At 41.5% G+C, this 21,552-nt stretch overlaps 3 protein-coding genes and 1 pseudogene across 7 annotated transcripts in view; all 4 read left to right on the top strand.

Moving 5' to 3' along the window:
* Positions 1 to 7,324, top strand: part of pbxip1b (pre-B-cell leukemia homeobox interacting protein 1b) — a 10,930-nt gene extending 3,606 nt beyond the window's left edge. The window contains exons 5-11 of one of the 5 annotated variants that reach the window (XM_040118244.1): positions 692 to 1,094; positions 2,116 to 2,361; positions 2,528 to 2,551; positions 3,191 to 3,243; positions 3,813 to 3,926; positions 4,172 to 4,262; positions 4,597 to 7,324. In XM_040118244.1, the coding sequence (XP_039974178.1) occupies positions 692 to 1,094; positions 2,116 to 2,361; positions 2,528 to 2,551; positions 3,191 to 3,243; positions 3,813 to 3,926; positions 4,172 to 4,262; positions 4,597 to 6,176 (2,511 nt within the window). In that variant the 3' untranslated portion in view covers positions 6,177 to 7,324. Of the gene's footprint in view, positions 1 to 691; positions 1,095 to 2,115; positions 2,362 to 2,527; positions 2,552 to 3,190; positions 3,244 to 3,812; positions 3,927 to 4,171; positions 4,407 to 4,593 lie in introns of all 5 variants that reach the window. The other 4 variants (XM_040118243.1, XM_040118241.1, XM_040118240.1 and 1 more) reach the window with 4 other exon arrangements.
* Positions 7,325 to 9,397: 2,073 nt separating this feature from the next.
* Positions 9,398 to 11,190, top strand: LOC120784643 (annotated as a pseudogene).
* A 984-nt stretch (positions 11,191 to 12,174) lies between these two features.
* On the top strand, positions 12,175 to 17,613 carry si:ch211-105c13.3 (uncharacterized protein LOC325758 homolog). Its single transcript, XM_040116753.1, has 3 exons — positions 12,175 to 12,307; positions 16,818 to 16,939; positions 17,111 to 17,613. Exons 2-3 carry the CDS (start codon positions 16,820 to 16,822, stop codon positions 17,264 to 17,266), a joined length of 276 nt encoding a protein of 91 aa, XP_039972687.1. The 5' UTR covers positions 12,175 to 12,307; positions 16,818 to 16,819; the 3' UTR covers positions 17,267 to 17,613.
* A 2,819-nt stretch (positions 17,614 to 20,432) lies between these two features.
* s100t (S100 calcium binding protein T) lies at positions 20,433 to 21,178 on the top strand. The gene is made up of 2 exons (XM_040118193.1): positions 20,433 to 20,594; positions 20,701 to 21,178. Exons 1-2 carry the CDS (start codon positions 20,433 to 20,435, stop codon positions 20,863 to 20,865), a joined length of 327 nt encoding a protein of 108 aa, XP_039974127.1. The 3' UTR covers positions 20,866 to 21,178.
* The last annotated feature ends 374 nt before the right edge of the window (positions 21,179 to 21,552 follow it).

Raw genomic sequence — 21,552 nt, 5'->3', positions numbered from 1 at the left:
GGAGCACTTAATTCTTACTGGCCAGAGGTTCTGTAGCCACATTATCGTCCATCTAACTTAATATTAGTACCTGGAAGATGGCTCATTTCAGCTGTTACCAGGTAACGGCTTCTTGATGGAGTTATAAAATAATGCTCAACTTTGTAAACTTTTCAATGCCAACACAAAGTTTTTATTTAAAGCACTCAAGAAAACAAGAGAAAGGTCTTATTTTTTTTATTTTAATTTATTTATTTTTAGCAAGGACTTTATTGCACAAAATGCAGAAAGTCACATGAATTTCACTAATACCTGGTTCGTTCATGTTTTTTAAAGTTAGAGAAATTTTTCCACATATGGGGTAATGCACTTATTAGCTTTCTGGCAGACAGTTAGATGAGAATATCAATACCATTCTCATTTATTAAGTATAAGGCCTCAGCCAGTAACCAGCTAGTTTAGCTTAGCATAAAGACTGGAAACAGGGGGGAGCAGCTAGGCTTCAGCTTTATAATTAAAGTACAATAGTTTCAATCTTCTGATTTAGCTCTCTGCCAGAAAGCAAATAACCGTATTTCCCAAAATGTTGAACTTTTGTTTTTGAATCATGTGCCTTGCTTAAGTTTAAACCACAAATTCTAAAATATAAGGTGCCCTAAAACCTTTGCGTGACAGTGTTATACCCTAATGAATTTTAATGACCTGATTCCAGATATCAGAAGAAAAAACAGCAGAGCTAATTGGAGACACAGAGCAACACTCCTCTGTGCCCACTGTCACTGATGCTGCTGTTCCCACTTCTTTGGAAGTCTCTGGCAGCTTTGTTCCTGGCAGTAATGCACTCAATCGGTCAGGGGGCCCACCTGAGGGCCCAGCACAGTCCAGCCCTGACCCCGATTCATTCTCTGACTCCTACACCCGCATAACTCCCTCCCCTGATGAGCCCCTAGCCTCACTGCTGAGCACAGAGACTCTGGGAGGGTTGGCGTTTACACAAGAAGAAGAGAGGCTCACACAGGAGGAAACTCTGCATCCACTAAATGGGGAAGAGCTACAACAGGAAGGGGAGGAGTCAGATCTGTCTCCAAGGATGCCTGATTTATGGAAACAGGCAGGTATGAACAGCAATGCTCAGGTCATTATTATATTATCATTATAATAACCTCAGCACCAGAAAGATCATCACAAGGTATGACTGTATTGTTTCCTTTTTTTTTTTTTTTGGAGACTTAAGCCATATTTACTATTTGTGTTTGAAGTTTACTTGGTGGACCAGCTGGTTATGGACTTGTTCAGTATCTGGGCTAGGAGGTTCTCTTTGGAGAGGCTGTGGTTGGTATGAGGAAGGGAGCATGATGTGACAGAGAAACATTTATTTGCATGATACCCTGCAGAAGTACATTGGCTTCAGAAGGACAGGGACCTGTAAAGTTTTTTGCAGTGTGTTGTTTATGGTACACAACTCTTTGCCTAACTACAGCATTAAAAAAATGAGTATTCTTTTGCTCTGCTGTGAATTTTTTTCATACATTCTTTGTTTACCAACTAGAATTCAGTGTCATTGAGTTTCTTTGCCCTGCCCGTTTATAGTACCATTACTCTTTAACAATAGAATGGGATGCACATAGTTTGGAAAGTTTTAACACTGTTGTTTCAAGGTGCTGGAACTTTCAAATGAAGCATTTGAATCACTTTCCAGACTTTTAATCTCAGAGTCTTATGTATGCAGTTTAATTGAAAATAAGGAATGGCAACGGAGCAAATTAACCAATGTGCCATGCACAGCAGAGCCGGTAAAGAAGCAAGTCTTACCTTCCATGAGGAGTTTTGTCTCAAACTGCAGGATCAGACCAGTTACAGCACCATAGATGTAACTCGACTGATCGAATATCAATATCAAGAACTGTAAATGCAAAAGAAAATTTGTGCCCAATGATGTGCAGCAGCTTTGCTTTAAAATAATAAATGTCAGAAAATAAAACTTTCTAATGGATACCTAAAAAGTAAATGATCCACTGTTTTCACCATTTATGCCTTGGGGGTTCCCATAAAATAGATGAAACCTGTAAATTTCAAGGTATTTCTCAAAATATACTTTAAAAACAGCTTTTCATACTCTTCCCTTTACTGCTCCAGACTCCCCTATGGATTCAGATGTGGGTGAGGAGAGGACTGAGAAGATAGATGAGGAGGAAGAGCCAGAGGTGAAGAGGAGGAGGTCTCTCTTAGCAGCTCTGGAACGGGTTGGGAGGACGGAGGAGGAAGAGGAAGGAGAGGAAGAGTTTCAGCTGCCACAGCGAGCGGAAGACAGCGGGTTCTCTGTGAACAAGTGCATCCTCGGTGCTGTCATTCTGTTAGGCCTCGGCACCATCTTTTTCTCAGGTAAGCATCACCATCTGACCCGTTGAGAAGGTCAACATCGCTTCCCAATTCCCATGTTATTTTAGATGGATTTTAAGTTGTTAAAGCAAGGTTAGATAGAGCAAAGTGGTGCTAGCGTTGGAACAGATCAAGGGCACTTTGCGACTGAGGTGTATTATACCTGCAGGTGTCTTCATGGACCTGGATGAGGGTAGGTTGTTTGTGTGTGCATGAGTGAGTGAATGAGTGCTTTCTTGCCAACAGCATGCATGTGTGTCTGTGAATGTGCATGCAGAAAAAAACAGTTTTGCTCCTGAAGCCTTTTTAAAAGTGAATCTTTAAAGCACTGCACGCTTTTAAATGTGTGTGGACAATAGGGAGAGAGCAATTTCTGCACTTTTGCAATGAAGCTTATTTATTGTTGGTAAATGAAAACCTTGTACCACATAACCACAATGTAAACCAATATTTTTAGTTTGACCACGGTGCCTTTTCTAGTCAATTTTTAGGTTTTTATGAATTCGTGTTAGCATGATGACTCTAAAAAAAAATGTTGCAGGAACATAAAGGATAAGGTAAAAGTTGAAACTGAAAATTAGCAAAATTGGAGTTACAAGGTTTTCAGCCAGCAATGAATATACTTTCCATAACCTTTTATTTTGATTTTAATGAAATTATGCAGTGTGTATGCCCTTATTCAGCTGAGGAACACACATTTTATTGCCTTGATTTATGTGTGGATGGATGACCCTTTTTTTCAATAATAAGCAATGAAGTGTAAAGCTTCTGTTTGTGTTCTTTGAGAGTGTATTATGCATATTGAAATATCGCTTTGCATATTGATTTGCAGAAAGTGACTATGGGACAAGGGAGCTAAAAGATTCAGAGGTACCAGGAAAAGAGGTCAGTCTGACGTCAATTTTTCACTGCTTTTTTTTCTCCCTATTCTGTCTGTTCTTTCTAGTCTTTTTTTTTTTTTTTTTTTACCTCTGCCAAGGAGGTTATGTTTTCACCTATGTCTGTTCAGTTGTTTGTTTATTTGTCAGCAGGATTATGCACAAAGTACTGAACCGATTTGTACCGAGCTTGGTGGAGGGATGGGACACAGGCCAGGGAAGAACCCATTAAATTTTGGTTCAGATCTGGTTTTTTTTTTTTTAATCACTATCTTAATATTGCTGGATAGGTCATTTTTCACCTTGGCGAAGTATGCGCTCTACTGAGTGCCAGTCCAGTTCTTTATATATGCCATTTTGTGTTTAAGTACAATGAGTACCATGGGCAAGAACTTTTTAGTGCAATATGCCAAGAAGGAGACCCACAACACTGTTAGCATTACTGCTATTGTCTAACAACTGTGCTACTTTAGACTTTTATTCTTTTCCATTTCATCAACAAGTACTCTGTCTGGCAATAATAAATCCTTTAAAGTCTTGCCATTGTGTTGTACTGTGTTTGCAATTTGTTGACAGGGGTGGCTTAATCCTGAGGTTCCTCCACCCCCAGTAGATGCTGACAGTACAGAGCTTCTAAATAAGTTAGCCAAAGAGACTGAGCAGATTTCTGTGCTACAAGCCCAACTTCAGGTGTGACTCCATTCTGTCTCTCACTTTATTTCTCCTGTGTTTGTTGTGTGTGTGTCTGTGTGTGTGTCTGTGTGTGTGTGTGTGTGTGTGTGTGTGTGTGTGTGTGTGTGTGTGTGTGTGTGTGTGTGTGTGTGTGTGTGTGTGTGCGTAATATACAGGAGAGTGTGTCTTGTGCATAGAAATGTGTTACTGAGTGTATAATATTCTCACAGGGCCCTTTTTTCCTGTTCTTTCTCTTTAAACAGGCACAGAAAGACGAGCTAAAAGTAGCCAAGGGACAGGCAGCAGAGGGAGCAAAGGAGCGGTTGCGGTGGGAGGAGGTGGAGAAGGAAAACAGTAGGTTGAAGACAGAGATGGCATCTCTCCCTGTTCTTCAGAAAGAGAATGAGAAGATGAAGAGAGAGCTGGAGTCTGTCCCGGCCCTACAGAAAGAACTAGAAACACTGAGATCAACTGTGACTGATTTAAAACTCTCCTCAGGTACAAAGGGATAGAGGGAGGAGGTAGGAGGGGAAGTGGTAGAGGGTAGAGGATGTAGAAGGATGACAGTTGTTAGAAAGCTAGGGGAAGTGTAAGACATTTCTCCCTTTTATTCTTCTTCTGTTTTCTAACTTGACTGCTCAAAGTTCACCTTTGTAGTTGTAACGACTACTTGTGTTTCCTTCAGCAGCCACTGAAGCAGCTCAAAGACCTGTGAAGCCCACTACATCGCCTACCAGTGGCCAGCCAGAGGACAACAAGCAAGACACAGCTGGAACTGCAGAGAGACAGGCCAGGAAACCATGGAATTACCGGAAGGAGAAGAAGACAGATTGGAAGAAGGATAAATATGACATTGGTGAAAAGAAGGAGTGGAAAGAGAGAGAAAAATCTGAGAGGAAGGAAGGAGAGAAAAAGGAGCGCAAAGATGGGGGTAAAACAGAATGGAAAAAGGGAAAACATGAGCAAGGAAAGTCTGACAAGGAGAAAGATAAGGACGGTAAGCCAAAGAGGCACAGTTCTGAAACAAAGCAATGGAAGGGAAATGAGTGGAAGACAGAAAAGGTGAGCAGAGGTGAGGAAGGAAAGCCGTGGAAGGCTAGGGAAGGGGAGAAGGAGTGGATAGAAAAGAGAGAGAGAAAAGAATGGAAGGAAGAGAGAGACTGGCAAAAAGCAAAGCATGAGAAAGTGAACGAGGGTGAACAATGGAGGGGTAAGGAGGAGAAGGAGTGGAAGGGAGGAAAGGACCATGGCGAGAAGCACACGGGCAAGGAAAGATGGAAGGAAGAGAAGGAGTGGAAGAAGGTGAAAGATGGCAACAAGGAAAGTGGCAAATTGAAATGGGAGGAGAAAAATTGGAAAGAGAGAGGAGAGAAGAAACAATGGAAGAAGGATGATGAATGGAGGGGTAAAAATGGCAAAGACGAGGGTAAAGAAGGGAAAGGAAAGGGTGAAAGGAAACAGTGGGGCAAGAGCGAAAATCACGCCAAGAATCATGGTAAAGAAAGGAAAGGGAAGGATGAGAGAAAACAGTGGAACGAGAACGAGTGGAAGAGTAAAAATGGTAAAGATGATAAGGAATGGAAGAGGAAGGATGAGAGGAAACAGTGGGAAAAGAAAGAGGAAGAGTGGAAGAGAGAACAGAAAGAGAAAAGGCACAACGGAGATGGGAAAAAGGAAAGATCAAGCGCTCAAAAAAACAAAGATGATCACAAATTTTCTGGCAATCGCCATCATGACCACCATGAAGAGCATGTGTGGGGAGACAGGAAGGCCACTCACACACACAACCGACCTTCCCTCGAACAGCATGAGTACTGGGTCCAGCAAAGAGGCCGGCTCCAGCACAACCCCAAACCACCACAGCACTGTAACTCATTGGAGACCTGCGCTCAGGCTGAGGGGCTGCTTCCTGTCCCCTTCACTGAGTTTGAGACCATACTTCAAACTTACCTAGCCAAGGCAGAGCAGGCAGGAGTGGACGCTTCCAAAAGAGAGGAGCTCAAAAAGCTAGCTGCTGAGTTCTTCAAGAATGGAGTCTTTGTTCATGACCAGATGAGCTTTCAAGATTTTGTGGAGGATGTGGGAGATATTCTGGAAGACATGGTGGAAGGGGATGAGAACGGGGAAGAGGAGGATAGTGCCACAGAGGAAGAAATGGAGGAGTTTGAAAGAGAAGTCATGAAAAAGTTTTCAGTGCCAGGAGCTGGAGGGAAAGAGGAGAGAATCAAAGAGGAGTGGAGGAAGGAGAGCGGACGAGGACGTGGCTGAAGTGAAAAAATTGACAGATCTGTCAAAAGCAGCTGGGAGGAGTCATGACAGATGAAGGGTTATTCAAAGGGAATACTTATCATTGGGCCACAAATGCTTACAAGTATACATTTATCACCCTGTCATCGTTTTTACAGGATCTTATTTTACCACTTCGGTCTGTTGTCCCGGTGATTCAACTTATAATTTAATTTCACTGTTTTTGGAAATTTTTCTATTTCACTTGCACACATGCACACACCTTAGTACACAGTGGGAGAGAAAGGGCTTGCATCTAGATCAGATCATAAGGTTTTTTGAGAGAAGGCACTAATAAAGCATAATGCATACGGTACCTGGTCTTTGTGTCCATTAGAAAACTCCCACATCTAGCTTTTTATATCTGAATGAGCAGCTGCAGCTGATGTTGAACATCCACGGGTGTGAAAGTCAGTTCTGTAGACGTTACTTTCTCCCTTCGCGTAGGGGAGATTAAACCTGTTGGATTGAGTTCGATGTTACTCTGCTTTGACACTCATCTGTAGAATAGTGACTGTACAGTCTTAGTCAAACCTTCAAAGCGTTAACAGTTTTTTATAAACAGTGGAATGAACGTGAAGTGCTGAAATGGTTTAGTGAATATTTTATGTGAAATTAGAGAAATCTGTGTTGATTTTGTTTTAAATGTTTGTAAATATTCCATTAAACAAGTTTAAGAACTATGCTGTAATGTAGAAATATATAGTTAACTTATTTTATAGAAGTTGTCATAATGCAGGTAAAAACAATTGGCAGGCACATAAAATATTGACATGTTGAGCATGTATTTTCGTTTTTGTTTTTTTGTTTTTTCAGGTACAGAACTCGTGCACTAAAATGTCCTTAATGTCCTTACTGTTTTATCATGAATGTAACATTTGTTTTTATTGATTTAGGTGGGTCATGGCACTTCATGTTATGGGAAATAGTTTTTAAAAATAGCAGTAATAGTTTTTTTTTTTGTTATGTTTAAATGCTAACTTATGAAATGTTGACGATTCAAGGGTCTGCAGCCACACAGTTTTTCAGAGGGTAACAAGGCAGAACTGTGAACAGAACTTTGTATGTTAAGAATGTTCGTATTTGCCCATATTATTGTCATAAGAGCAGAATAATAAATTTGGTGCACCCATGTGATTAAAAAAATTGTGTTTTGTCTTCTTTTACTCACCTGCGAAATTATTTAAACATCTTCAAAGAGGGTTACGTGCAAACATCTACTCATTTTATTGGACAGTGATTTCAGGTCTTTGTTCATGCTTCACTTATAGCATTTACAAGTTCTGATGAATCTGCAATGTTGGAAAGAAGGTGAGATACTTGATTTTATGTAACTAATTTTATGGTTGTTTGAACGACAGCCTTATCAATGTCTGTTGAAAGTCAGTTAAAGCCTCTAAAAGGTTTTTACTTGTTTGCTGACAGATCAATACTACATGTCTCCTGAGTGTCTCCTGTCCATGGACCATGGATTGCATTTGCCAGCCTGATGTCTTTCTGTCCTTAGTGATATTTTTTTTGCTCTTCCTTTCTTTTAGACTCTTTGTATTTGGATGCGTGGAGCAACAACTTGGCTGATGTTAGCAGAGGAAAAGAAGAAAGAAAAGAAGACAGAGGGTGAGGTGTGATATGATGACTTCAAGTCATTCTGTCACTGTCAGTGTTTTGTCAGTCAATAACTGTGTCTGTTTGAGACTAGAAAGTAGAGTTCTTACCTTGTTAAATATTGATTTTTTTTTTTGATTTTTTTTACATAAATACTGCGTACCAGTATAGATATCCATTCCTCCTCATAATATTGTTAAACTGCTGTAGTGTAGCTTCAGTGGTAATATCACCCACACAAAAAGAGGCACAAATACCTATCTGTCCATCCATATCCTGCTGCCTCTGCGTAGAAGCAAAGTTTCATGCAGAGTTTCGTCCCCTAACGTACAGTTCTCTAATGAATAACTACCTAATAAAGTCTGTGGATGGAGACACTGTGAATGAGACCTGTGGCACTGCTGTATGATTGTATGACTTCAAGGTCCTCTGAGTTTTTAATTTTTTTAACACAGTTTTTAAAACATAAAATGGTACTCTCAAGGCCAAAAACTGGATGAGTGGGTACAGCAGGCAATTAAGACATTCAGGAAGTATAAATAATGTTTTGAAACACAAACAAGTCCTTAGACACAAATACAGCTACAGCTAATTATCAATCACAAGCCATTAATTATAAGACCAACTAGCAGCATCGCCTCATGGAAAACCCTGATGCTGTTATGCGACCGTAGATCGTGCTATGATTTCACAGTTCTCTTTGTAAGCTATTTATTTTGTGTTAGTAGCCCCACTCTTCTTCCTCAATCATGGCCAAGGGAATGAAAGGAGAAGTGTAGACTGCTGTTTCGGGTATATTTGGATATAGGTGTGTGGGTATATTTGGACGATAAAGCCACTGGGCTTGTTAGCACTAACTACTTCCCTAATATGCCAATTGTTCACATCCTGTCAGAGGTTTGGCTTAAATATGACTTTTCTGAGGTGAAACCCAAGCAGCTCATTGTCAAAAGTTTTTTCTAACACAGAATTATAATTATATCTGATTTACTGCTTTCATTTTACTCTCTACAGCAGTCCTGCCCTCATTTTCACACTCATACACAGGAATTGAAAAATGTTAGGCTATGGTCCATGCAAATGCACAAACTGAGCAAAACATTAAACTATTTGTGCAGTCACATTGTGATATGTTTAAGCTGTCCTAACTTCAGTTGCGAGTCAGAGTTAGTCTGGGGTTTTCTTGAATGAGGTGATTCATCCAGTAATCCTTAACTTCTGCCGGAGACTAGTTACACACTACAGTGGCATCTGAAAATACAATCACGTCATGGAAGAGGGTCAGTGGTGTTTGGGAAACATGGTTTACATTTTTACTCATTGCAATGAATACCGGTCCAAAAACATTAGCCATAAATATAAAGAGATGAATTAGTGAATGTTGTATCTCCTTTACCAGGAGAGGTAGGCTAGAAAAGACCAGGAAAACTCCTGCCAGCACAATTTACCCACACATGTCTCTTTGATTTGTGCTGCCCGATGGAATTCTAGCACAAATGCTGTTGTTTCTCTTCTATCTTAGACTGAACAACATTTCTCTTTTTTTCTATCGTTCATGAAAGATTGGCCCAAGTTCCCCCCTACCTGTCTTTCAGCTCATGATGGAGTTTGCTATTGGTGTGTTGGTTACCCCGTTCATGGCGTACACCGGCAGTGATGGTTCCTCTGACACACTGAGCAGAGTTCCACAGACCGGTCACATCAGAGCTCCCTAACTTTGTCAAGGTAAGGAATGTAGGTTCAACAAACAACAATAATGCAGTGATAGATTTGTGCAATGTAGTTGTATATGTATAGGTTTGTTACTATGGTGTGTAGAATATTATTTGACTTACAACATACGCCTGGTGATATTCTGTATTTTTCTTCTTGTCAACAAATCCCATGAAAACACCAAAACCAACAATACCATGATCCGACCAGCAAGTATTGCCTGTGTGGCCAAAGTCTGATATACTGTAGCTAATGCTTCTGTGCCATAAAGCTCCATTGTTGTCCAGAAACTATTAAAAACACATTAGCGAGCCACATCATTGCGCTGGGTGACCTGTTCCTTCATTACCATGAACATGGTCACTGCAGTTTATTTTGAGTCGGTCGCTCATATACCGCCTTGCTGCCATAAACACTCAGTAGTGCATAAATTGTGAACGATATCACGGCTGGAAATAGTCCCCAACAAATACACTATTCACTCCTTTTAAGCAACATTCGCTAAAGCACCCACTTGCTTTAGGGAATCCCTTAGCCTTTTAATGATAGACATGTATTTGTGACCTGTTTTTTTAAGATTTACATCTTTACTAAGGATGAATGCTTTTGTGGCTAAGAATGACTGACATGCTGACATCAGAATATTTAGAAATGGACAATGCCTTTTTGTTTTTTGACTTTTCATGGGATTTGTTGACAATAACGTAAATATATCACCTTAATACCTTATTCGTAGATTTTGACGAGGAACTGTACTCGGCTACCCGTGTTACAAACAAGACTCAGGCAGTTATTCTGTGTTTGCTCTGAACCTTTTTGTTTGCCAGGTAAAAGTGGTGTTCTCATAAGGATGGATTCATACTGAAATGGGTATCATCTGGATGCAACATTGGCTCTTATTGCTTTTACTATATAATTACAATAAATGTTAGTCATCATTCTTTTACGTGGGCAGTCTTTGATGTATGTGGTCTTAGTGTACTTCTGAGTCACATAACAGGACTTGAAAAGAACATTTTAGAATATTTTCCTCTTTCCACTCCTGCCTGTGACCTTCAGCAGGAAAGAGCAGTTTTATAGCAGGATATAACTACATTTAGTGTTTCACGTTGAATGTTCCACATAAACAATGAGTTTGTCAGAAAGAAAGATATGCCCCCCTTCGGACACTTCGAAGTCTTGCCCTTTCGTCTTCACTCTGCACGTTCAACCAGAACACGGTGCTAGAAAGTAGCAGTTCCTGGGGCCTAACAAAGAATACAGGGCTGCCTCTTCCAAGTGTGGAAAATTCCATGTGTTTCTAGTTGCATGAAGTAAACACAGTGGTCACTAGATGGTGACAGAGTCAAAGATCCTTGTGCCAAACCACCTCTGCTGAGCTTGCATGAATTTGTTAACTGGTGTACCGTGCCAGTGGCGCCAGCTTGCCTCCGACTCATCTCACCACACACATAACCAATACTATCAAAGTACTGTATCATCCACTGTGACTGTCAGGGTTGTTTTTAGTGTTTGAGACATGTATCTTCCTGTTTTCCTGCAGAATGCTGGTGAGCCTGCTGTTGTTGATCAATTTATTAGCTCACTGGACATGAACAATGATGGAGAGCTCCACTTCCTGGAATTCTGGAAGCTGATTGGGTATCTTGAAGGCAAGTATGGGGTGTTCGGCCAATAGAGTGTCCCCAGACACTCTGTTACAGCTCCATGTGTGTTGTCTAACTTATCTGTGTGCCATACAGTTTGAAAAAAAAAAGGAAATCAGCCAAATGGAAAACACCCTAAAGTCTGTTTCAGCTGCACAATGCTGCTTTTATCAGTGGTGTGCTATTCTTCTCACCCCGTTCTCCCACCAGCTGCTGCCGGACTGGCCCACACACTGTCACAGAATACTACTGAACAATTTCTGCACTATTAAAACCAGTCCAGGCTGTTTCCTACCACACACACACACACACACACAGATCCACGCACATATGGCACTTCACAGCTGCTTGTGCTTACAGGTCTGCAAGGGTGTTGTAGAATGGGAATGCATTGTCTGAAAGCTGAGGATGTGTGTATAGGCATTATGTATTCTTGGCTTGTCTGATTCTTGGAAACGCACCTCGTGATGTTTACCATCTCTCTCCAGGACAGAAACAGAGGTGTAGTGTTGGCAAAGCTAGAGCTGATGTTTACAGCTGGGAATGAAATCTAAATAAAAATGCAAAAAACGTATGTGTCTCTTGCTTCCCAGACCTTAATTTGTTCATTTGTTCATAAGTCGTCTTTCTTCAGGAGCACTATCTTTCCATTCTTTGCAGCAGTGAGTAAAGTTTCAGGGTGTGGCTTGAATACATGTGTCTGTCGAGAGCTGTGGACACACGCGCTCTTAGACATGAGCTCCTAAATGTTGAGAGAGAGTGTGTGTGCCAGAAGAAAAAAAAAAAATGCAGACATGAATGTGCAAGTATAAAGCAGACAGACAAATAAACAGATGTATTTATATATTTCTAAAACCACATTAGAGAGACTTGCTCTGTTTTCTTGACCAGTGGAAATGTTTGTAAGAAAATGCTGCCGAAAACTGCTGTGTTGCTCAAGCTGCGCCTTTTTCCACATTCCTCCTCTCTCAGGCACACGCCCTATGACAATGAAAAAAAAAAAAAAAAGTTGGCTGGAGGGAGCAGTTAAATCACGGAAAAGATATGTGTTGCTGGTTAATCCAGCACAAGACCGAAGAGGAGGATCTCTGGGAAAGAAGGAGAGCAGTTGCTGAGACCGTTTCTTGCCTTTTGTTCCCTGTTCTAACGGTGAGTCTGCTTTGTTCTGATTACGCATTTTGTGCCGGACCCTCTGCTGTGTTTTCCCGATGAACTGTTTTCCAGGCAAACTTGAAAATGATCACTTTATCTCGTTTCCTCCACCGTGTCATCAATTCTGCATAATTTGCGAGCGTCTCTATTGTCATCGCCCACCTCGGTGGCCAAAGGGATCGGGTTCTCCTTCTTGGTAATCTAAGTCTAATCCCTTTACACTCCCAGAGACACCAGACTCTCGAGTCACGTTTACTTATTCATTTGTTGTGTGTCTGTCCTGCCTCTGGCCGCTCTACAAATTGTCCGGATTAGTTGGGGCTACGTGTAAATGTGGGACACGGGCAAGCCCCCGACATCTCTGTTACGCGCAGCGCTGACTAGTTCTGGCGTAGGCGCCGAGGCCAGTATCGCCCCGTTAGACAATCATACTGGGGCCATTGTAGTCGGCAGGTCAGATTTGGCTCTCATCCGTCTGAATTATTAACTTTATGATAAGACTCCGGTAGCGAGAACTCGAATCCTGGCTGCATCCTGGTGTTGTTCAATAGCGCGGAGGAGAAAGGGCGACCCGGGCGACGACAGATAACATGCTCATGGAGGAAGTGAGTCAGTCGCACCTAGTGCAAACCAGGGCAGAGCTGATCCGTCTCCGGTCAATGCTCAGAAACTGGCGGCTGCCCGCGCAGATTGACGACCTGTGGTGGTCTGTGGTCATCCCAAAACCTAAAAACTTGCCGTGGGAGATATCGAAGACAGCCTCTACCGACATTTTCTGGCAGCCCGTGTCGGCTGGAGGGGCGGAGGGGTGGTGGGTGGGTTGGGTGGCCTTACCTGATTCACCTGTAAACTGGTTTGTACTTGTCAAGCCTCAAAGCTAGTTTCAGCACTGACTTTGCCTCATTTACTCACCTGCGTCTGCACGGTATTCTTGACTTATTTGATTTAATTGAGACGTACTAGGCAAACACTATGCGATTCATTAAAGGGAGAGAAAATAATACAAAATCAGGCCAACAGATAAAAGAAATAACAATTACTAAGTTTTCTGAAGTGAGCTATTGAGACAGCAGGAGGAGTCATATATCTTATCATTTAAAATCGTCTTGGATTCTGCCAGAGAACAAGATTCCTTAACCAATTTCCTTAATTTGATATTATTTAACTTTTTCACCATATTCACGAGACATTTAATGAACCAAATTCTAAACAGGCTAGGGCAGTAGTTTCCAGTCTGATGACCAGGATCCCCCAAGGGGTGACAAGAGATATCTGGAGTGTAAGAAACGGGACAGGAAAATAGAAAAACACATACAGTTATATTTATTTTTTCAGATGTTCCTCTGATCCTGTCTTTTTTTCACTTAGGAATTGCTGGATGGTTTTAGAAATATTCAAAAAAGGGATCAAACTATCACTCTTTTGTTAAATAGGAAATAAACAGTTAAACAGAAATACAAATAAAACACTATTCTTTGCTTCCCAGAAGCATTCATCACACTTGAGTCACTGTGATCACAATCGCCACACTATGAGTGCAGTACATGTGCTGAGAGGCTATAAGAGAGCTTCGTGTGTACTCAGCACACACTCGCAGGGAGGCCACCTCTTGCTCTTATCAGACAAACCCTACTACATGTTCCTTTCCACCCATTTGTAATTCTGTGGCCCTGGTGCGCCCAGTTCTGACTGAAGGCTTCTTGGTTTCACGTTCGTCTCATTACACTCGGAAGTGACGCTAATGGATGGTGGCCGGTCAGGCATTTTGATATATGGCCTGTACAGATACAAACACACACAGACACTGGTGTGCCTGCTCCCCTTGCTGCTGTTTATCTTGTAGACAGTGTTAGGAAGGTGGACAATTATAGTAACCTATTAAATAATGATGAACAGCATGCTGTTGACTGAGGCTCTCTTGTATGTAGGAAAGAGCTGTGTGTGTGTGTGTGTGTGGGTGTGGTTGTGTGTGTTTGTGTGTGTGCCGGCATGGCAGGGAGACATGAAACAGAACCCAGGGTTTGGGTGCCTGCTCTCACTCACCCAGTAATTAGGTTAATGCAATAGTCGTCCTAATTGGTGTTGTCCTTTTTTAGATGTGCGTTTGTGTGTGTGTGTGTGTGTGTGTGTGTGCGTGTGCGTGTGGGTGTTTGCGTGTGTGTCTTTCCGTCTCTATGTCTGTGTTTATGGGTCAGTGTACGTGGGCGCATAGTGTGAGCATTGAGGTGTGACGTGTGTGTCAGATGGGAGATTTACCAGCCTCTACAGTTACTCTAACAGCATCACCCCAGGCACCCATCATCATTACCCGTCCCGTGGCCACCACTGCCTCGTGGTAGTTTCCAATACACACTGGAAATCCTGCAGCAAGGTCTCACCCCCACACTGCTGTGATACTTATCAACTCTACTCAAGTATCTGCAGCATTTATTCAGGCCTTTTATTTTTCAGTGAGCAGTTGCCTTGGAAATCTTGCCTGTTGACACAACAGAAAGCTAAATGGGGGCAGAAACCTAGAGAGACCCGACTGTGGGCTGAATTATGTCAGGATACATTAGGTTGCACATGCAATGGCTGTACTTTTTAACACTATAGGCATAACATTCCCAATGTCCCAGTTCCATACGACCAAATAAACTATGTACTACATAGTCATTTTCATACTAATTGCCATAGTGTACTGTTTTAGCAGTCACTATATAAAAATCCCTTTTGTATCACCAGGAAATTATGCAATTTGTGTGCTGATAGATGGTATTCAAATTGCTGGTCCATACAACATACTAAATGTTTAAAGCATTTACTGAACACTAATAGTATACAAGATATGCTATAAACAAATAGTCATAGTAAACTGTTTTTGTAGTTAGTATACAAAAAAAAAAGTTCTTAATCATCTTAATCAACAGGAAATGGTTTAATATGTGCAATGATGGATATCAATCAAATTCTGGAAAGTCACTGCCAATTAAACACCACAAATAGACATCAAAATGCTGGATTTAAAGGGTTATTTTTAGTTTTCTGAAGTGTTCCCAGATCTTTTTTTTTTAACCACCATTAGCATTTAGTTTTAATTTGTTACAGATGAATGTCACTGTCAATTAAATGTCACATGGAGAATGTCAGAATCTATTTTAATTTTTTGCACCTGTGAGTAGCTCCTCTGTTTCATTTGTGCTTAGCTTTGTGCCAGAACACAAAATACCAGGAACCTGAAACTGAAGCAGCTAAATGGAATGTGGATGTGTGAATTTTAGTCAGTGAAGTTAGTATGCATACTGGCATTTTGTCACTTCTCCAGTATGCACAACACACTCCAAATTTGCGTGTATGACTTAGCTATTGGTTTCTCACTAGATTTGACGTCCAGTGAAAGCATGAGTCTTGTTCCTGGCCATGCCCAACTGACAGTAAGCAATGAGAACTTAAATCTGCACGTCTCCAATGTTCAGCTGAGGATTTTGCTTCAAATGGCTCTTAGATTCTCTCAGTGAAAGCAGCGTTAGATGTTTGCATTCAGGCTAGTTTAATCAATTACTGCTCAGCTGACTGGCTGGGGGGTGTTTTTCAACTCATACACGAGCTCGTCATGCAGTGTAGTCCTACAGTGTGAGGGGAGGTGTGTTGCGGCAGATGGGCAGCAGGCAGTAATCTGAACCCGTGGCCTCCCGCTGGCTTGTGGGGATCAGATGTCCACCGTCAGAGATCACTGCTCCCATTGTGTTTACCTCAGAGACTCCCCTCCTCTTCAGCCTTCCATCACTTCCTCTCTCTTGCTCTGTTTACCTCGGAGAGCCTCCAGGCTCGGTCCCTTCATCTCCCCCAGTCCCCCCTCCTCCTATTCTTCTATGCTGACATCATTTGTGTGTCTCACCTTTCTCATGTTTATGTTGAGAGGACATATCAACACATATCCAATTCAAATACAGTTTCTATCTAACAACAAAAATTTTTGTCCTATTGTCATTGCTGCATATTTATGGCTTAAATGGCAACTCAGACAATTTTGCATTCTTAATTGGTATCATTAGTCGTATTATAACAATATTGTCCTTCAAATTTAATCATTCAATTTTCTATCAATATTTTGACTATTTCCATCATACAAGGCATTCTAAATTAGGTGAAAAGTTTTAATATCAATAGCACTCAATTTAAATACATTATAATAAATGATATGATTGCACATAATTAATTGGGAAGAATCCCTAATCTTAATCAGACAGCTGTGCACAAGCATTCCAAGGTTATTACGCACATTTTTCCTTTCTGCAACGCAAACAAATGATGCACTAAATAACTGAAATAAGCCTTTTATCTACCGGAAGTTCAATGTAAATCTATTTTCATATTAATAAAATTCATGGGAACTATTAGTGTAAAAAAGGATTGGAATTAGTAACCTAACTTTATGATGTCTGCGTGTCTGAGATAAGGCCATATCTCCTCTTGCCACTTTCCACCCTCAATTCTCCTCTTTCTGTCCTTGCCTTTCTCTCTTTAGATATGGAGTCAGCCATTCAGACAGTGGTGACCACATTTCTCAGTTCTGCCAGGGGGAAGGAGAACCTAGATGGGAAAGCCTTCCAGAAGCTGGTAAAGCAACAGCTTGGTGGCATCATGGAGGTAAGGACCTACACAACTTTTTGCTTTTCTCTAGCACCCTTTGCTGTAAACAAATAATCCATCAGTACAGGGGAAAGTTTTTCTTTCTATCTTTGTTTTGGAAGCTTTAACATTGCTATGACTAACAGTAATACCTGTCTCCTTCTGTCTATCTTTCTGTGTTTTGTTCAGGATACAAACAGCTCCTCTGCCATTAAGGAGATGCAGCGGGGGCTGGATGAGAACAGCGATGGAAAGGTCAGCTTCCAGGAATACCTCACTCTGATTGGCTACGTGGCCAACTCCATCAGTCAGCGCACATGTGGATCCAATGCAGATGCATCGTAGATGTTTGTAAAGCTGCAGTGTTCGGTGGTTCAGCAAATTAACAGTCTTTTCCTTTTTTTTTTGCACCTTTTTAAGTATCTTTTCTCATTTCCAAATGTTCCAACGATCATGTATACATTTTTTCATGACAGTCCATAATTGCTTTCATTCACCTAATCCAACAGTTGTGTAATGCTCTGAACCACACTTTAATGTCTGTCCAGATCAACCTTTTTTTTCAGTCACATCATTCTGATGTCCACTGTCAAGGACACATTGAAGGACTCTTAGCTGGACCTGTCTTTTTTTATACCAATTATACAAAGGATACTTACTATATTTTCAAAAATAAAAGCTTTATATTAACACTTCATTGTCTGTAGTTTTTCATTGGTTTTTCATCAGTGAGCAACTGGTCTCATTGCTGATGTTAGCCATTAACTTCCATTATAATGCTGCTGGGAAAACTAAACACAAATATTGTATGCATACAGTGGTTTTTCCCTGATATAGTTTGACAGTGACGCACAGGCACCACTGCAATGATACCTGTTCCTTCCATATCTACCAGCGAAACTTGCTAAAATTAGCTGTGACATCCCTGACTAGTCTAACTCAGCAGCCTTTAGAAGCATCAACTAGTGCAACCAGATCCTGACATTACAGTGCACTCTTGCTATTGTGTACCACACTCCACTGTACAACACTATACATACACACACATGGTGCATACAACTGTGCACACACACCGTGCTACCCCACTCACGGACACAATATGATGCAGCGACATCACATAAACAAGAAGATGCACTTAGAGTTGTGTGATGGCAGATTTAAACATGTATTTCATGACATCTTGCAATGACAGCACTTTTGCATTAATTTTGTTGTTGTTTGCTTTTATACGCATGATCTTCTGGATCGTTCATTCAAGTGAAGTTTATCATATGTGTTTGTGTCATTTATTTTTGCTCTTCATTTACTTTTCATGCCCTTTGGTTCTCACTGCATCCATTATACTTAAGTCTGATGGATAGATGACCTGAAGTATTTAAAGCACGTTTGTCTGTCGAAAATGCACCTCTAGTTGAACCTTTTTTATTCAGTGTGTTTTTTTTGCACGTGTGTAGTATGTTTTGGAGCTTGACTAGTGAATGTATTTGTGAAAGTGTGCATGTGTGTGAGTGTCCTGGCATTAACGTGTTCGCCTTTGTGTGTGTTTGCAAGGTCTTTGTATGAGGATTTCTCTGCATGGCTGCCAGGTGTGATGGCTCCATTCATCGCTGCTACACTAATCCTTCGGATACTATATCAGGAATGGTCCCATCTCCTCCAGTAAACATTTTACCCCCACACTTACCCCGATACCCTTTTTGCTGCTTAAAATCAGATACTTTCAGAGAGTTATCAAGTTATTTATCTCTGTCTTGGTACAGTATTTATGTTAGCACTCCCTCCCAGCCTTTCCTTTGTTTTGACATGAAGTACAAAAGGGTTGCACTCTGAGGTAGCAGGATAATCCACTGCCACAATAGAGAGCTGTAACACAGTAAGTGATATGTCATTGTCACTGCACCACAGCACATTGTGCTCAGGAAATGCTATTGGTCCAGTGAGATGAGCTCATCACAGTCTGAATGATACAACCAATTCTGTGTCTCTCAAACTCAGTATTTACACTCGGTGGCTGCTGAGTTACTGAGCTTCCGTGCCGGCGAGACCACATTTAATGTATACAAGGCCACTGGTGCAGTGTCTGGTGGTCATATTAAGGGTACATCAATTTACTTAAGCTCGCTGTAGTTACAGTGCCATTTGTGCTCTCTGTCAATGGGTCATCTCTAACAGAGTGCGATGGGGGACAGGTGAATCTTACCTATTTCCATTCAGCAGATAGCAGGTGTCTGATGCGTAAACAGAGAAGGAGGAGAGAGGAAGGGGGGTGGGAAGATGGAGAGGAGCAACAGGTGGATGGAGGTTGATGGGAGGAAGGGAGAAGTGAGATGGGTGGAGTGAAGGATGTATTTAAGACGCTGTCCCCCTCATCCTCCTCATCATCGCTATCGCCTTCTCTCCTCTGCACCTGACCGGCATTCGTCCTCTACTCAGGTAAAAAACAAAGATAGGAGAATGTAGAGAACAGATTTCAACACTGAAAACTTTGTCTCCACATTTCTGAGATGTTGTTTCTGACTATTTTTACTTTTAAAAGTAGATTTTTACATGTGCTGCTAATGCATGATATTGTCTGTAGGTACACGGCCTTTTCAAAGTCCTTGTGCAAATCAACAACAATGACCGGAAGAGCTTTCTGTTTATTCACTGATAACTTATGGAACCTTAATACATCTTGTTATCTGGCCAACAGCAAGACAAAGAATGCCAAAAATGTTTTTCTGCTAGTTTTTTTATGCCCCTGATTGATGACAATTCGGAAAATTGTGTCCATGAGGAGAGACTGATGTAGGAAGTGATTGACAGTTGGGAAAAGTCTTCGCAGTTCAGAGGTGATGTAGGTTCAGGAAAGGTAAGGACTAACGCCTGTCTCCAGTGTTTTCTACCATCTGGCAGGGCTAAAGTAAAAGCCAGATCAGGTTGCTTCTGTGTGCCCTGGTTACATCTCCTCCACTGGTTCAGCTGTTTCACCAGCTTAGAGTTTCACTCTTATCAGCTGGCTCACATGTCCGGCTGCTGACTACGTCCTTACTCCCAGAGGTCCTCTTTACTGGGGCAAAGCAAAAAACAGATTGAGGATAGGTTTATCTGAAGCAAAATCTTATCAGGACCATTGGCAGGGAGGAAACACTCCTGATGAGGTAAATCTTAGGGCAAACTTGACTCCGGGGCTGTGCAGGGTTTCTGACTCTGCCAAATACCTCTGCTGTCACCAGATAGATAGGCTTAGACAGCATCAGTTTGCAGCTATGTGTTATGTGCTATGTGTTTCTCTTCATGCCTTATCTGTATATCTGTCTGTCAGCCAATCTGGCAGTGTCTACCAGAGAAAAATTGTTTGTGCATGAGTTTGTGTATGAGAACGAGCGACAGAGTGAGGCTGTAACCTGTATTTATTTGCAGCAGACTTGTCCTCCATGCTTGAGAGAGCAGATTTTGCAGGCAGAAGTACTGACATGGACTGCTCTCGCTGTCTCCTCCCCCCTCCCTTTCTCTTCTATCCTTCTCCAGAATGTCTTTGCCCAACTCAGAGAACACCTCCACCCTGGAGAACGCCATGCAGCTCATGATCCAGACCTTCCATAAGTACTCTGGAAACGAGGGGGACAAATATACACTAAGCAAGGCTGAGCTCAAAGAGATGCTTACCACAGAGCTTGGCAACTACCTGGGGGTAAGGATGCACATGTACATACTTAGGGATACAATATGCACACACAAGTTTTATGTGTATAAAATAGATCCAGCCTAACTTCTGTTTTACATCCTCACATGTGCAGAATGCCCAGGATAAGGAGGCAGTGGATAAGGTTATGGGGGACCTGGATTCCAACAACGACGGGGAGGTAGATTTCACTGAGTTCATCATACTGGTCGGGGCACTCACTGTAGCTTGCAACGACTTCTTCCTGGAGTACAACGAAAAGCAAGAGAAGAAGAAGTGAACGCCCTCGGAACAAAGACGCCCACTCTGCAAACAGACAAGCTCCAGGGAGGAGACAGCTGAGACAGGAGAGAAGGACATCCTGTCATGGACTTCGCATGCACAAATACACACACACACACACACACACACACACACATCTAATAGTCACTAAAGAAGTAAATGGTGGGTGTTTGTGTATTTGTCTGCAATGTCCCATCGATCCAATACCAACTGCATTTATTGCAATATGAAGTCAGTTTAACACCTGTCATTGTCGAAGATGTGAATATATACCTCTCCTTCTTTTTATTTTCATGTATTTTTTAACACATTCAAACAAAAGAATTCCCCCCTGGAGAGAATAAATGTGACCTTTACTCAAATAATACAATGTCGGTTGTACTTTATTACAGCAGAGGAGAGTAATAACACATGATGGGCACCAGGTGGCAGCAAGTGGCGGTCACTTGTTTCTTGTAGTTCTGATAGAGGATTATTCCATTAGCTTTAGTTTGCTTTTAGGGAAATAGATGTGTATTTAAAATAGATTTCCCTTACAATATATCAATGTGATAGTATTTATTAAGTATACAAGAGGCTGCCTGTAACATCATACTGTCCATTTTGAATCAAAAAAGTCAAAAGTTGTATATGAACAGGTAGTTTTCCTGTTTTTACTGCAGAATAATGAGAGCTTGAAGTGACC

This window comes from Xiphias gladius, chromosome 22, assembly GCF_016859285.1.
Source record: "Xiphias gladius isolate SHS-SW01 ecotype Sanya breed wild chromosome 22, ASM1685928v1, whole genome shotgun sequence".
In the NCBI taxonomy this organism is placed as follows: Eukaryota; Metazoa; Chordata; class Actinopteri; order Istiophoriformes; family Xiphiidae; genus Xiphias; species Xiphias gladius.
The sequence above is the reverse complement of the archived record's forward strand: the minus strand, read 5'-3'. Positions and strand labels throughout refer to the sequence as shown.

Excerpts from the sequence above, each read along its gene's own strand:
- si:ch211-105c13.3 (XM_040116753.1), top strand. The coding sequence starts at position 16,820 with ATGGAGTCAGCCATTCAGACAGTGGTGACCACATTTCTCAGTTCTGCC. Across the intron at positions 16,940-17,110 it reads AGCTTGGTGGCATCATGGAG|GATACAAACAGCTCCTCTGC; the intron begins GTAAGGACCTAC and ends TGTTTTGTTCAG.
- s100t (XM_040118193.1), top strand. The coding sequence starts at position 20,433 with ATGTCTTTGCCCAACTCAGAGAACACCTCCACCCTGGAGAACGCCATG. Across the intron at positions 20,595-20,700 it reads AGCTTGGCAACTACCTGGGG|AATGCCCAGGATAAGGAGGC; the intron begins GTAAGGATGCAC and ends TCACATGTGCAG.